Here is a 17,252-nt window from a genome sequence, read left to right as displayed (position 1 = left end):
CCTTTCCTCCAAACCTCTCTCCCAATCCGAAACCTCTGTCCTATCCAAAGGCCTCACCTTCAGCCCCACTCCCAGATTCAACCAAACAGCCCTCGTCAAAGATTTACTGTCCTACGCTCGTACTCTCTGCTGGAAATATCACTTTTCACGAAGAAAAATGATCCTAATCCTACTCCTAATGATCCAACTCCCCAAGACACTATCCAAATTGAACCTGCCTGGAACAGTTCCGTCCTCCGTCACAGCGGGACCCACCTCCTCTTCCTCAAAATCACCCTCTCCAAACCTTCCAGGAATTTCTGACTTCCAGCCTTGCCTCTCAATCCTTCTTAAAAAACCTTAATCCTACTCCCAACATCACCACTGCTGAAGCCCAGGCCATCCGTGATCTGAAGGCTGACCGATCCATCGTCATTCTTCCGGCGGACAAGGGTTCCACGACCGTGGTACTTGATCGTCGGGAGTATGTGGCTGAGGGACTGCGTCAGCTTTCAGACAACACTACTTACAAAGTTTGCCAAGGTAATCCCATTTCTGATGTCCAGGCGGAGCTTCATGGAATCCTCAGAACCTTAGGCCCCCTACAAAACCTTTCAAATGACTCCATCAACCTCCTGACCCCACCGACATGCCGCACCCCTACCTTCTACCTTCTTCCTAAAATTCACAAACCCAATCATCCCGGCCGCCCCATTGTAGCTGGTTACCAAGCCCCCACAGAACGTATCTCTGCCTACGTAGATCAACACCTTCAACCCATTACATGCAGTCTCCCATCCTTCATCAAAGACACCAACCACTTTCTCAAACGCCTGGAATCCTTACCCAATCTGTTACCCCCAGAAACCATCCTTGTAACCATTGATGCCACTTCCCTATACACAAATATTCCGCACATCCAGGGCCTCACTGCGATGGAGCACTTTCTTTCACGCCGATCACCTGTCACCCTACCTAAAACCTCTTTCCTCATTACCTTAGCCAGCTTCATCCTGACCCACAACTTCTTCACTTTCGAAGGCCAGACATACCAACAACTAAAGGGAACAGCCATGGGTACCAGGATGGCCCCCTCGTACGCCAACCTATTTAAGGGTCGCTTAGAGGAAGCCTTCTTGGTTACCCAAGCCTGCCAACCCAAAGTTTGGTACAGATTTATTGATGACATCTTCATGATATGGACCCACAGTGAAGAAGAACTCCAGAATTTCCTCTCCAACCTCAACTTCTTTGGTTCCATCAGATTCACCTGGTCCTACTCCAAATCCCATGCCACTTTCCTTGACGTTGACCTCCACCTGTCCCATGGCCAGCTTCACACGTCCGTCCACATCAAACCCACCAACAAACAACAGTACCTCCATTATGACAGCTGCCACCCATTCCACATCAAACGGTCGCTTCCCTACAGCCTAGGTCTTCGTGGCAAACGAATCTGCTCCAGTCCGGAAGCCCTGAACCATTACACCAACAACCTGAAAACAGCTTTCGCATCCCGCAACTACCCTCCCAACCTGGTACAAAGCAAATAACCAGAGCCACTTCCTCATCCCCTCAAACCCAGAACCTCCCACAGAAGAACCCCAAAAGTGCCCCACTTGTGACAGGATACTTTCCGGGACTGGATCAGACTCTGAATGTGGCTCTCCAGCAGGGATACGACTTACTCAAATCCTGCCCTGAAATGAGATCCATCCTTCATGAAATCCTCCCCACTCCACCAAGAGTGTCGTAACCTCTTAGTTCATCCCTATGAAATCCCCAAACCACCTTCCCTACCCTCTGGCTCCTACCCTTGTAACCGCCCCGGTGTAAAACCTGTCCCATGCACCCTCCCACCACCACCTGCTCCAGTCCTGTAACCCAGAAGGTGTACACGATCAAAGGCAGAGCCACGTGTGAAAGCACCCACGTGATTTACCAACTGACCTGCCTACACTGTGAAGCTTTCTATGTGGGAATGACCAGCAACAAACTGTCCATTCGCATGAATGGACACAGGCAGACAGTGTTTGTTGGTAATGAGGATCACTCCGCGGCTAAACATGCCTTGGTGCACGGCCAGCACATCTTGGCACAGTGTTACACCGTCCGGGTTATCTGGATACTTCCCACTAACACCAACCTGTCAGAACTCTGGAGATGGGAACTTGCCCTTCAGTATATCCTCTCTTCTCGTTACCCGCCAGGCCTCAACCTCCGCTAATTTCAAGTTGCCACCGCTCATACCTCACCTGTCATTCAACAACATCTTTGCCTATGTACTTCCGCCTCGACTGACATCTCTGCCCAAACTCTTTGCCTTTACAAATGTCTGCTTGTGTCTGTGTATGTGCAGATGGATATGTGTGTGTATGCGAGTGATGCGAGTGTATACCTGTCCTTTTTCCCCCTAAGGTAAGTCTTTCCGCTCCCGGGATTGGAATGACTCCTTACCCTCTCCCTTAAAACCCACATTCTTTCGTCTTGCCCTCTCCTTCCCTCTTTCCTGATGAAGCAGCCGTTGGTTGCGAAAGCTAGAATTTGGTGTGTATGTTTGTGTTTTTTTGTGTGTCTATCAACCTGCCAGCATTTTCGTTTGGTGAGTCACATCATCTTTGTTTTTATATATAAATACCGCAAAGACACACACATTGTGCAAAAGTGGGACGCAACCGAAGGGAAGGAGCAAGTTATGAGGAAGCGATTAACAACATGCGCGGAACGGGGCAAGTGTACAAATACACCATACAGGTGCATAATGTGTCCAAACAAACCTGGATTCTGTTTGAACTACTGCACAATTACACATCCGTAATGTAATGGGATGTCGTATCTTAAGGGAAGATCTGTTCATGTCTAATTTGTAAAGTGTTTGTATTTGCTTTATTCGGTAGCCAAGTAAAAATGTTACATTGATTGTTCAGAGCATAATGTTTCTGTACCGTATGTGGACTTATTTGTAGTTTGCTATAAAAACATCACCTCTATACCTTGCAAACTTATTTGTTACATGGGATTGGGTTTCCATAGCACGACATTGCAGATCAGTCCTGTTTTTCTCCATTTGATAAATCTTTTGGTGTTTTCAGACTAATTATTTCTCAATGGAGTAAATTTATCACTTGTTTGAATTGCATTTTCTTTCCAGTTTGCAATAACTGCATTTGACACTTATAAGCATCAGACAGCATGCAGCATTTATCACACGATTGGAATGCAGCTAAAGTGTACCTGTATTTCTGTATCTAGGACCACCTCTTGCGCAGACGATATATTCGCTGTCAATATTATGTATGTGCACAACATGACCTTGCAGGTTTCGCAGGAGTATGATTTCAGCTCTCAGCTCATATGCGCTTACAAGTGTCCACCTATAGCGTTAACGGCCCGCACTGGTGACCACAGTGAACATGTTAACAGAAGCTAGGAAATCATGCAACCTTTGTGCTGTTACAGAACTGTCCCATACTCCCTGTAATATATGCATTATTGCTCTTGATATCCCTACAGGGGGAATAGATAAAGTGTGCATTAAGCAGGAAAATATCTTTAGCAGGAAGCACCACAATAGTTTCTTTTGTACAAAATAAGGCAAACATGCAACTGCTTAAAGCCATTCCTCATATAAGTCAAGTGCAAGTAGGACTCGTGCACTGAGGTTTCCACATTTTGCTTGTTATTGACATTGATACTGGCAAGACATCAGTTCTAGGGATTCCAAGTTTTGAGAATGTTTTAATTTCAGTAATATACAAATGACATATGGTCATGCAGGAGGCACACTATCATTATGATATAATAATCAGCAGTTCTGCATTCAAGCTGGATGGATTGGACTGGTGAAAGTCTAACATCAGGAAAGAATGACTTCATTGCTGATATCATGCATTTTGGAATTTATCCATCATCAGATATCTAGGAGTGATTACTGCATGTAGATATGGCATTTCAAGTTGTATCTGTATGTAAATTCAGTCTGTGAATGTGTTTCACATACAACTTGAAATGCCATATCTATGTGCATTAATCACTCCTGAATATCTACCAATGGGCAAATTCTGAAACATTTCTACTGATATTTTTTGTCTAGCATACTTAAGTTAAAACTGAATTTTTTTTCATGTGATGGTTACAAATTAACAATTTTACAATTTTTTCCTCCACTTGCACTGGGAAACCTTTCTTCTTGCCAGATTTCACGATTCTAGGTCAATAGGAAGTATCATACAGGTTTTGATGAGCAAGTTAGTGTATCAAATTATGTGACATTTGGCCATATCTTGATTGCACTGACTTAGAAGCTTCAGTATTTTACACCGAGGAGGGACCATATACCTCAGCATGTGACATTTCAACTTGATACAGCTACCCATTCCATCAGAAAAAAGGGTTTTAAACAGAGTGACAGGTATACAAATGGACAACAATGTGATCCTATAAGGGTTCTGTTTTTACCGACAGATATGGAACTCTAAAAACATATGCATAATCACAACATTAACAATTAATTCATGCACTAAAATACAAACAGCTTTTTTGAGAAGAAACAAAAAATGAACTGCTGTATCCGATGGTTCAGTCTACATTGTCATTTACGTAGTGTTTTTACAGTGAATGCCATAGGGCACTTCAATGTTTCCTGCGAAAATGTTTCTGTGAATGAGACCAATCATATATAGTACTGTTTTAAAGGAACAGGTTTTGATTTGCATTACACCTCTATTGCACCGTCAAAACCATTCATCATCGAAGTCCTGTGTATAGGAAGTTATAATGTTATCAACCAAAATAGCCTCGCAAATGGATGTCTCGAGTTTTTTTGTGGCCTGCCTTCCAGTTTTTGTCATTGGGATTGTTCACATCAATGTTGACCATCAATACGTCTGACTGAATGTATCAGGCAGTCTTTTGTGCACACCCACACACACCTCCCACGAAACTAATAAACATCAGCCTTCTAGGAACAATTTTTGATGACTACAGTCCACATCATCCCATGCAGCTCAAATAAAAGTGAGAATCTATGAGATTCAATGGTTTTGCAGATCTAGGTATGTAAATGGGTTGTAGGTTCCATCATATAAGGCACTGTGACAACTTTCGAATGTTCACTTCTGTTATTCCTTCATCCATGGCTGAAGTTTACCGGCAGTATGGGAACGAAGGCAGACATCTTCCAGTGAAACATCAGGTGAGCAGCACAGTTACCTACAAGAAGCACAGTTTTGCACTTTTTAACACTCAGGCATTTTATACACAGGACCCCTGTCATCCAGACTTGACACTGGTTTGTGTACTCACATGGCAGTTTACATGTTTTGGAAGCAACAGAGATTTGCAATTTTACTGATAAGTGGCAACTTCAGTTTCTCTGACCCACTGACAAAGGTGGAAGCATGTACTGTCACTGTCTTTGCTGAGCTGCTCACAGTAGCCAATTTCATTTTATACAGTGGGGGATTGTCAGGTATGCCTTTTTAAAGGTCAAAATTTGTCAACATTAAATGTCACTGGTCATACAGTCCTGTCAGGACTCTTAAGACACTTTTTGCACACAGTAAATTCTTCATTAATGGATTTGGACTCAATGTAGATTTTTTCACTTATTTCTAGAATGGCCCCTTTAATCTATTGACACAGTAAAATCTTCAGTTTTCTTCTCTGTAACATTATCTGCAGAGTTTGCTGAATTACTGGTCCTCTTGGAGGAATTTACACAGCTCTAAGTTTAGGTATCCACTGGATTAAAGCGTCATCCAATTCACCATATTTCAGTTTTCACTTTATGGTGGGTTTTTGCCCCTTTACAAACAATTTCTCAATGTCTTTCCATTAGCAAATATCAAAGTTGCCCTTCCAAGGTACTGCATAGCTTCTTTAGCAATGGCATCTTGTTTTCGCTGTAGTTCCACATGACTTTTGAAATCTGTTTCCCACTAAAATGCTTTCTTATTTTACACAGGCATTGCGAAAAATGCAAAACATTTAATGCACAGCATAAGTTTGTTGTATGACCACACACTGTTACAACCAAGTAAAAAAGGAAATCTTGGGCAGCTTTGCCTGTTATCAGCCAGAAGTAAAACACAGTTACAAGAGACATTTCTATGTCCTGTTAGCAATAGCTCCTTTACCTTGTGCTACCTGATAAGTAGCCTGTCATATGCTGACAACTTGCATCCATAAAAACACACTGCTGAAAGGTAGCAGAAGACCATTTTAAGTGGACGATGGTTTATATATCAAAAACAAAATGCACTCAAAAAACTAAAAACAGTATAAATATCATCTTCAGTCAGAAAACTGGTCTGACGCAGCTCTCCTTGCTACTCTATCCTGAGCAAGATTCACCTCAATAACTACTGCATCCTACACTGTCCATTTGAACCTGCTTACTGTATTCATCCCTTTGTCTCCCTGTACAGTTTTTACTGCCAACTGATGCCCATGGAAGTACATACACTCTGCTAGCTTTTGGAAGTAATTGCTCTTTCCTCAGGAAGAGCAAGGTTAAAGTGGGGAAGGCACAGCAAAAGAGAACCCACTGGTATGTAAGTTACTGCACTACCTTCCACACTTATATTATCTTTACTAGGCAAGTCTCACATCTTATTAGGTTATGAGCTTACTGGACAAAGTGTTAGTCCCCTTTGAACGACCAAAATGTTCACTTTGGAGAGCTGTAGATGGCGTAGAGCTGGTCACGGGATACTTCCCTTCTAGTGTAAGTCATTGGCAGTGAAGTAGTGTGTTTCTATTGGTTGTATGGTCAGTGCAGTAACAGGAGTAAACATTGAGACATGGGAAAAAAGAAGCTATTGTATTTAGACAAGGTAATGACCACACTGTAAATGAAGAGTTTTTGGTCTAACAATGTGGAATGTCCGATATGTCTACCAGGAGTACCACTTGCAGCCACATAACAGTGTAAGAATAGTGGTCACAAAAAACCCTAACTGACAGACCATGGACAGGTGTCACTCCTTGTAAATGCTAGTTGGTTTGGAAAACTATAGGAATTGCTGCTTTCAGTGAATGCAGGTCCCTTTCAACCAGTTTCCAAGTGAATTTATGTCAACTGTTGCACCAAATCACACTATCTTAAGCCAATAAAAAATGTATTTTGAACAGCTTGTGAAATATAGCAAGCAACATCCCCACAATGTGGTAGCTCTAATGGATCTTGTCAAAGTGTGGTGTCAGTTGAAAGTGGCATACCTGAGGAAACTTGTGGACACTATCACCAGATTGAAGGCACTGTCATGGTTAGAAGAGTGTTACACAATATTAGCATTATGTCTCCCAAGGGATCGGGGGGACTAATTTTTTGTCCCCTGTGCTTATGGTGTACTGAGATTTCTTCTACTTACCGAATTTATAAAATTGCAACTGCAGCATATTTTGCTTGTTTATGTGACTCGATGAGAGTAAATATAAATTGAAAACAAACAATTTTTTTGGGAAAACAGTATTATGTAAACCAAAAAGCAAAATATATCTTCCATATCTTTCAATTAACAAAACTTTATCTTTGCAAATGATTTTATTTCTTTGTCTGAACTGAAGCTTCTAGTTAATGTGGATCAATGTTCAAGAAATTGCACAGTTGTTAAATGTGCCAACACACTAATATTTGAAACTTACAAGAAAATGCCTCAACAGACACAGGGGATTTGTAATTAGTTGAAGAGAGAAGCAGACAATCAAAACATTCTTTGTTTTAGAATGATGCAAGTAGCTGCTGCTTTTAACTTCGTGATCAAGTACATTGTTTTTGTGTGAATACCTATTCATTGTGCCACTCAAAGAATACAAATACATACTGAATCCATTACATGCCATACTACAGTCCACAAAAATTGAAGTGGCACAATCAATTACAATTTTACGATGTTATAAAACAAAGTAATTTATGATTAATCTTTCTGCACACTGTTATATGTCCAATCACTAACTTAACACAGTTGGATCAATGTTACACGTAATATCAGAATGAGAATCTTATAACTTGTTTCAATCAGAGCATCATGTCACCGATGTTTTGGTTCTGTTTTTTTCCAAGTATAATACATTTCCACATTTGTTACATGACTCACAATGCCATTAGTATTTCCAATCATTCAATTACCCTTTTGCTTACTTTTGTTAATTTATAGGCTGAGCTGGCTGTTGCATTTAACAGCTGTAGACCTTTTGCTTGTTCAATAAGCCAACATATTTCATAAATCTGCAAAACACATTACTGAGAACAGCATCTTCCTCATATTACACAAAACCATTCCAAAGTTACTCTCAGTAATAGCTGTCACATCTGTTATTTTATATATGTTTAAGCACAGTTTCTTTATAATGTTAACTTTCAAGCAATGGTAGGCAACTTGCTAGTTAAACAGTAAAGTAAAATCTGGAAACAAGTTTAACCATTTTAGATTAATTTCACAAAATAAATTGATTATATGATGTACATTGATGAGTAACTGAAGCCAGTGAAACATGGGACCAAAAAGTTTGTAAAAACATAAAAGTTTAGGATACTATTTTTTACCACTACATTATTATTTTTCAATTTTTTTGCAAATCATTACATTTTATTACAGTTTTCTGGATATTAGGTTCTAAATAATCCCATAAAGGCACAAGAACATGCCTATACAAATTCACTGCACTGATGAAGTGGCCAGACAGTAAGCAAGGAACAAAGCAATCACATTAGCTGTACCATTTATGGCACCGTAAATTTAAGTCCCTATTGTGTGAAACTTGAAACGTCAAGAAGTGTCTTACATTTCACAGTGAGATCTACAACATTCTTCCACACTACACAGTTGGGAGCATTGTGATATGTATTGTAACATAATAACAAAGAAATATCTTTCTTCTTTAACGTCCTAGATTTTCTCAAGGTCTGTTAACTAGTACAGTCTTGACGAGGACACTTACCAACATTTTAAACACCAGTAAGTAGCATGGCTTTTCATTTTAGTGAAAGCCTAACCTTTTTTGTCTTTAACTATGAAACTTTGTTAGGAAGTCTTCTGCAACAGCATTTGTAGTGGAAAAAAAAACCTTACATGAGGATTTTATTTTACATTTAAGAAATCAGAAGGTAAAAGACTGAAAACTCAGATATCAATAGTTTACAAAATATAGTTAGTGGGATAAGAAAATAAAATTTTCAATTTGGTTAACACTTCAATTTATCAGTGGGTAAGTACAGAATAACTTAAAGTTCAAAACAATTCTTGCATCTTCATCACAGATGATGTTTTACATTCAATCACACATACTGAAATGCGGCATTTTAAATGCAGTAACACATACTTTACTGTATTCAGACACTTTTTTTGAAAAACTGGCATGCGGTCAGCCTTTAATAACAGCAATTGGTCGTAATTTGATACACTTCTTGCTAATACCTGCTTCATGGCATGTATCAACAACATCAGTCACATTCTTGTATGATTCAGGTGCCTCTTCCATAACCAATTTTGGAGAAGCAACTCTAATTGAGATACCCATTTCTTCTAGTTTATTGAGGACATCTTGGTAGTCCAAGTTACGTCGTGACTTCGCCCGAGAAAGGGCTCTACCCTGAAACAAACGTTCTGTTCACTCGAAACTCTAATTAAAAAGAAAATTTTACAAATTTAAGTTTTTTAGAATAAAATGTTAAGAGATCACCTACAACAAGTACAGATGAGTAGGAAAAACCATTAATCCAATGGTTATCAATGTATCACGAGTATTTAATACAAATGTCTAATCACCCAATTTCACAAGCCACCATTCAAGATTTAGTCTTGGACACACAGTAACTGAGGAACAAGGTACAGAATACTTAAAACTTACAAGCTATAGATATAGTTTATAAACACATGGCATGGATTATTTGTCTACCAATTAGTATATCAATTGAGAGAATGTTGTTTACTCCCTTATATAGATCCTGCACTTACTCCTTTCAACTTTTGGCTTTCCATTTTTGCTCATTACTGGCTTAACATCTGAGCTCTGCTCCCACCAAAGGTCTCTACCATTTGTACAAGGAACTGTCTTTCCAATAGTCATATGTTTCTACAGCTGTCTACTTGTTACCTAGCTACTCATGTTCCAATTCCTTAAATTAATTCAGTTAGAAGCAAAAATTGTTGTCAATCAAAATACCAATATTAGGTGAGGTACAACAAAACTTACCACTTCATCTACCTGTATACCATGTGCATATACAACTAACTTTGTGGGTGGGAGTTAACAGAAGTCTTAACTCACCCCTTTACACTTACTTGATACATCATTGTGGAGACATTTAGTATCTTTGCAAAATATGAGCAAATGAAATGCAGATAAACATGATTAAAGCATGTAATAGTTTGACCTGAAAGTACAGTTAACAATATTTCGAAGGAAGAAACTTACATCTAGCATAGGCATACAAGAGTATTAGTGGTACAAGATGTATACGTAAATTGCAAAAAATTTACGATTTAAACAAGGCCTCAAAAATATTGGTACATCTTTGATGTTAAATTTCTCAGAAAATGTAATTTAGAAGAGAACTGTCCTGGCCCACTTATATTCTACAATAGAAAAACAATACTGCTTTTCAATCTTTAAAGTCCAATTACGAGCTTTGTGGAAAGTACAACTATATTAAGTGTGCAGTTGCCTATTAATTTTCAGATTCAATTATTATCTGCAGTTGCAACTCAGTAATTCCAACAAGTGCATTTATGTCAACTAGTATATGTTAATAAAAGCAAACGCCGCATGTTGGACGAAAAACAATCATTCAGACCAGGATGGACATGAAGAGATCACTTTCGTTTAGTAACACTATATTAACAGTTGCAGAGAGCATTACATAAGGACTGAAGCCTCTAGTGCTAAATGTTACAGCGATGCTGATTATGCTAGACACAGTGACATTTGATTATGGGGGGAAAATAAATTACATGAACATGTAAATAGAACTGTCAACTAGTTTACGAGAAAAATATTAGACAGTGAATCACACAACCAGCAATAGGCAGCAGTGTTCTTACAAAAAGGTTAACATTTGTGAACTAAACCTCTAAAGTATGTGTGTGAGACTTGAGAATGTGTAAAATGATGTACCTGAGCAACAGGAAAGTATTTGATGGGAAACTACAGACTTAAATTACACTAACAGTGCAGAAACTGTGGCTGACACAGCAACAATGGGGTCTGTAAAATTGTCAAGAAGGGGCTGAATGCACACTTTCATGTCGCCACAGTTTTAGAGCTAATGGATGAAGGAAGTTTGAAGCATAGCATCTGCTTTGAAGTAGAAATAGAGTACGGTAGCGTGAAAGTAAATATGTAATGTACGTTTTATGATATATAACTTAAGTTTTTGAAACCTTTAAACTGAGGATATGGAGAAAGTTTTTACAAGTTTTTTATTCTTAGAAATTTATCTTAATAGTTACTTTGTTGTCATGTGTTTGGTAAACGTTAACTTTAATCAGTGCATGATACTGTAACAAAAATAGAAACATACAATTTTCAACATGTGCCAGAAATCCACAACTCAATGATCAGATTTGAGAACCTGGTTTTCATGCATGGTATCTACATCAATCATGCGGATGAATACTCACCTGGACCTGCAACACTTCCATGCCAAGTGTCTTGTTCAAGCATTAACACAACATGTGCTTTTCAGAGCTTCCACTTTTGAGAGTGGCTTTTCATACAGGTAACAATGAATGGCTTGGACATGGATAATGGTGTAAAATGCCTGGGCATTTATAAGATGAGGCGAATGCATGGGCGTACCCAGCGAGGGGCAGGGGGGGGGCAGCTGCCCCCCCTCCCCCCCGCAGAAGATATTCGCAGTTTTTTTGCTAGTTTACTGTTTTATTTAATAAGAAATGCTGCTTTGCATGTTTTCTCGGATTGTACAAGTGCATTCTTGTAATTAAAATGTGTATTTAAAGCAGTTTTTCACTGGTTTACTGTTTTATTTAATAAGAAGTGCTGTATGTTGTCTCGAGTCCTTGTTTCCTGAGACTAGTGTGACCTGCCCCCCCCCCTCCCCCACCCCCAGTTCAGACCATGGGTATGCCGTTGGGCAAATGCCTAAGATAAATGCCTGGGCAAAAGCCCAAAATTCATAAATACCTGGGCATTTATGCACTTGAAGTTTAATTGATAAGTGGTGATTATAAAAAAATTTAACCTGATATTTTGTACCACTGCTTCTTCAGTGGTTGAGTAATCAAGATGAAGAAGCTGCTTGGGAATTAGGGGAGAGATGTTAGTGAAAATAAATTGGACAGTAAACTTAACTTTCTACATCTTTAATGAGGTCAATTTTATCGTTGCAACAGTCAAGTCATACGGACGTAGATTAAGTAATGAGGAAAATAAAAGACCATAGTCTGATTCAAATGTCACTACATCTGACAAAGCATTTGTCCTTTCTTCACTGAAAGCAATTTAACATTTAAGAATACATTGTCATCAAGAAACACATGTCAGCTGTTCAGTATATTTGGCAATAATTTTGCTATCAATAATCATTACAAAGCAACTCTCTGAGTGTGTCTCAGAGACACACCAGTTCTTTTCACCAGTTGTTCTTCCTCTTCCTCAGTGAGTGAGTGAGTGAGAGAGTGAGAGAGTGAGAGAGTGAGAGAGTGAGAGAGTGAGAGAGTGAGAGAGTGAGAGAGTGAGAGAGTGAGAGAGTGAGAGAGAGAGAGAGCTGGTGAAAAGAAGAGAAGACATGATAAATGATAAGCAGCTGTCAGCAACATGCCACCCTTCTTTGGTACATCAAGTTGAAATGCTAGAGGGGAAAAAAGCTTCTCTCCTTTCCTTTTGTTCTTAGTATTAAAGGCAATGAACAATATACATCGGTTTAAGTATAAACATTTACTAACTTTCAATATCTGGAATACTGTCCCATCCCATATTTTTGTGTGTAAATTATACATGCCAGCAGTAAAAGCTTTAAAAAGTACTTTACACATGAACTGATTTTAGGCACTTTAAACTGCTTTGGGCACATTCCCATGCAAATGCCCATTTATAAATATCCTGGAATGAGATTTTTCACTCTGCAGCAGAGGTGTGTGCTGATATGAAACTTCCTGGCAGATTAAAACTGTGTGCCGGGCCAAGACTAACTCGGGACCTTTGCCTTTCACGGGCAAGTGCTCTACCAACTGAGCTACCCAATCAGAGTGAAAATCTCATTCTGGAAACATCCCCCAGGCTGTGGCTAAGCCATGTCTCCGCAATATCCTTTCTTTCAGGAGTGCTACTTCTGCAAGGTCAGCAGAAGAGCTTCTGTAAGTTTGGAAGGTAGGAGACGAGGTACTGGCAGAAGTGAAGCTGTGAGGATGGGGCGTGAGTCGTGCTTGGGTAGCTCAGTTGGTAGAGCACTTGCCCGCGAAAAGCAAAGGTCCCGAGTTCGAGTCTCGGCCCGGCACAAAGTTTTGATCTGCCAGGAAGTTTTACAAATATCCTGCCCACTGGGCATTTGCCCAGCCCACATCACTCAACATGGATCCATTCTCACTCTCTCATTAACCCTGGTTTCACCTGAGTGGTTATTTCAAACTACAGAATCATGGCTTCTGGGCAGTGGATAATGTGCATAATCACTGCATGATCAGAACATAAGGTTTTGGTTTGAAGTGTCTACACACAGCATTATTGCTCCAATCTACTTTTATCAGATGCTGACTTCGGGGAGTTACCTTTCCAATGTTTTAAAACCATTTCTGGAAGCATTAACAGAGAAGGAAAATATCTGCAGTTACTTGCAACGGGATGGAGCACCTGCCCATACAACCAGAGGGACCTTTGAACACATTTATGCAATCCTTGCATCTTTGTTGTTAGCAGATGTGAGTCTGGTTGTGGCCCTAGCTGGTCACCCAAATCATGTGATCTATAGTGTGTGATTGGTTTGTATGGGGAGCCCTCGAATCTAATTTGTATCTTAACAGTCAAATCTAAGGCATATTTCAACCACCCTTATGGTCTTCAAGAACTGCAGCAGAACATTGGGGATGAGAGTTTAGCAATTCCAGCAGTCGAGCTTCGATCTGCCTTCAGCAACTTGCTGACAAGGGCCTGAAAGTGCCAAGAGATGAATGGTGGTCACTTTCAACATCTGCTGTAGTCAGGTTAGTACTGTATTTCCTTTCCTCTGCTGTGTTTCTTTGTACCCTGGAATTGTTCTCCAGGCCACTTATTTGCCCCACAATGTACAAGCGATACTCTTATGTCAATATAAAAATTTCCTTATTTCAAGCCTGGAAATATTTGACTATCATTTTTTCTCTTTTCCTGCATATGCATGAAAGTTGGTGACCTACCACCAGTACTTATACTGAAGCTTCTCCAATTGGCAATGGGTACATAAAAATGAAATTTGAACGACTTTTTACTAGTTTCCCAAAATTTGATGTCTTCACAATCAATCTTAACTCGTATAAGCTGTGAAACTCTTCAAATAATAATGAAATTTGTCAGGTTAATATTAAGACTTAATCTTCACGAGTAAATATCTTCAATACTTACTGCACCATGGCAGGTTGAGCCAAAGGTTTCTCGCATACCCTGTTCAGTTCCAGTTAAAACATAACTGCAGGTCCCCATGGTACCTCCAATCAACACTGGTTGTCCTGTCAACTGATAATCCACAGGAATTAGTGGATGGTGGGGAGGGAAAGCCCGAGTTGAGCCCTGCAACAAAGGAAGAGCTTATACTGCTTGTCCTCATCGGCATTTACATATTTAAGTCTAACATATTTTAAGAATTCTTCTATTTAAACTGCGAACATTACAGGTTACTTCTGAATGCAGAAAATTACACTCAAAACATTAGCTATGCACAATCACAAGACACTAATTATTGTAAAGCACTACAAGGGATATTTTATCAGATGAAATATTTGAGGCAACAGATAAAACTTAGCAATTATGTAGAGTGCAGGAGAAAGTCTATGTAGAATGCCCATTTCTGGCTCTTCATCCGACTATAATACGTATGACAAATGATTGAGGACATAAGGTGTAACTGCTATTCTGTGACAAAAAGCTTGGCGTAAGAGAGGAATCCATAGCAGAGCCATATCAAATGAGTGAGAAGACCAACAAAAAATGGTACTATAACACAGATCTTTCGGAAAGAGTTAAGAAATTCATGTTGAGGGTTTTTTAGATTAAATTCACCCCGTTTGAGTTTTCTTTAACAATAAATGTTTTGGTGGGGCCACCTTGAGCAAAACAATTTCCTGTTCTTTCTACACCCACCCAGGTTTTGGTGATTTATCATCGTGCTGTCAAGTAAGAGAGAAATCCACTGATAATTGTGAAACTGCACCAAAACATATTTGAGTGCAGAAAACCCAAGAAATTGTTTTTTGCACAAGGTAGAATCTAAAAAATATTTAGTGTAATGATATAATTATGACAACCATTAAATATGGTTTCAAATTCTGCACGACAAACCATTTCTTTGTGTTTCCTTCAGTAAAAAATTACACAGCAAGCTTTGCTATTGTGTCAGTCTGGCAATGGCCATTCATTTGACTGGTGAGCTTACACACTGTGCATAATTTACAGCAGAACTAGTATACGATGACTTTTCACACGTGTCCTTGCTTCTGATGGGGTAAGATTATGTCCACGATAGGACTGGAATGGCATGTGCTGGGTGGGTGTATGGGACATATCCTTGAAAGACCTAGATGCAAGATTATGCAAATTAAGGAAGGCACTAGGAACTGTAACAATTTGTATTAACACTGCTTTCCACTACAGCAAAGAGATCTGAACACTAGCAAAGAAGGTGTTCTCTTGGATGTAAATGAGATGAGCTAAGGATTAACAATATTTCTTCACGTATAGCTCACATTCATAGGCGGTCACCCACATTCTGTTAGTTGTTTGCCTTTCAATAGATTGTCAGAAGAAGTCTGTGTGCTTTTCATTTTGACATTTTTTTGTAAACACTACAAAAACTTGCTCTTACAGTCAGCTATTTGTACAGGCCCTCTTTTATGTCATATTCTACTATTTACATGTATTTTGCGAGCAATGGACTGATCTGAGAGTTTTTATGACTCCTATACTAGTTTGTTTTGGAATCAGAACTCCAGAAAACGATGAGAAGATTCACAAAACACATGCTCACCATATACAATAGTCCCATTTGTGTGTTACTGACCTGCACGACAATTACTTGCATTGTAAGCTACAAGATGATGATTTAGGTCCAAACAACAAAATTCAACATTCAGAGGCACTCATATTTTGAGTCATTTTTTTCATTTTCACTTCCACTCGAGTATAAATTCTTGTTTAACAGGTAAAAATCAGTCAAAAGTGAACACTAACCAATTCTTCATTGATGCTTATTCCATCTTGTTATCTTTCACTGCCTTTAATGTACACTAGACTTAAGACTTAATACTCAATATGTTGCACAATTGGTCTTTTTTTTTAAATTCATACTTAACATTCATTGTGCAGCAAATAGTCCTGCACAACTGGAGAGAGGGGGGGCGGGTGGCACAGGCACACATCCCTCACCACCTGACTGTGCTGGCCCAACTTGGACAGGATTGGTTCACTGGTGGCAGTGGGCTCAGCCCGACAGTCTGCTGGTGCCTGCTTGGCTCAGACCAGCACGCTGGGCTCCGCTGTAATGGGCAGCCGGGCGGGCTGACAACAGTTTGTGTATTGTGGCACATGCTGCACTCGCCGAGTGACTTGCTAGCCTACACAGACACCATCACCCGTCTTCTCCAGATGGGCAGATTGCTTAGCTGTAACCTGTCTCCAAGTGTCACTGAATTGCATAAAATTAAGAAGAAATACAAACTACTGATCATCGAAATTTCAGTTGCCATTTCTGATGAGTAAAGTTGTGGCATTCCACAAGTATTTCGCATTATTTGCACCTAACACAAGGTGTGATTATCCAATAAACATAGCTGTTGAGAATATTCAAATTATTTATCTGAAAAATAAATTAACCACGTAAACATGTCATACATGGTGTGACTGAGTTTGAGTGGCAGTAACAAGGATCTTGGGCTTGTTATGTTACTTGGCCCAGCATGGGGAACTCCATTAATGAACCCAGGGAGCTGTTGGAAATGGTATGCCCTGACCCACAGAGAAAACAGCATGTGAACACATTTTTTATGCCTGTCAGATGAAAAACTGATCAATAAAAAAGGACAGCAGCCACTGCAGTTTCGTATGGCAGTATTGTAGAACAAACG

The 17,252-nt window shown here is 39.5% G+C and overlaps 1 protein-coding gene and 1 non-coding gene across 2 annotated transcripts in view; one reads left to right on the top strand and one right to left on the bottom strand.

Moving 5' to 3' along the window:
• Positions 1-8,517: 8,517 nt before the first annotated feature.
• LOC124796678 (RNA-splicing ligase RtcB homolog) overlaps positions 8,518-17,252 on the bottom strand; it is a 68,565-nt gene continuing 59,830 nt past the window's right edge. Inside the window, exons 8-9 of the mRNA XM_047260715.1 lie at positions 14,539-14,703; positions 8,518-9,573 (exon numbers count right to left, since the gene is read on the bottom strand). Of these exons, the coding sequence (XP_047116671.1) occupies positions 9,346-9,573; positions 14,539-14,703 (393 nt within the window). The 3' untranslated portion in view covers positions 8,518-9,345. The remainder of the gene's footprint in view (positions 9,574-14,538; positions 14,704-17,252) is intronic.
• On the top strand, positions 13,365-13,439 carry Trnar-gcg. The gene has a single exon. It is a non-coding gene; the product is annotated as a tRNA-Arg (tRNA).

The sequence above is a fragment of the Schistocerca piceifrons genome, chromosome 1 (assembly GCF_021461385.2).
Source record: "Schistocerca piceifrons isolate TAMUIC-IGC-003096 chromosome 1, iqSchPice1.1, whole genome shotgun sequence".
NCBI classification, from domain to species: domain Eukaryota; kingdom Metazoa; phylum Arthropoda; class Insecta; order Orthoptera; family Acrididae; genus Schistocerca; species Schistocerca piceifrons.
This window is presented reverse-complemented; position numbering and strand designations above follow the sequence as displayed.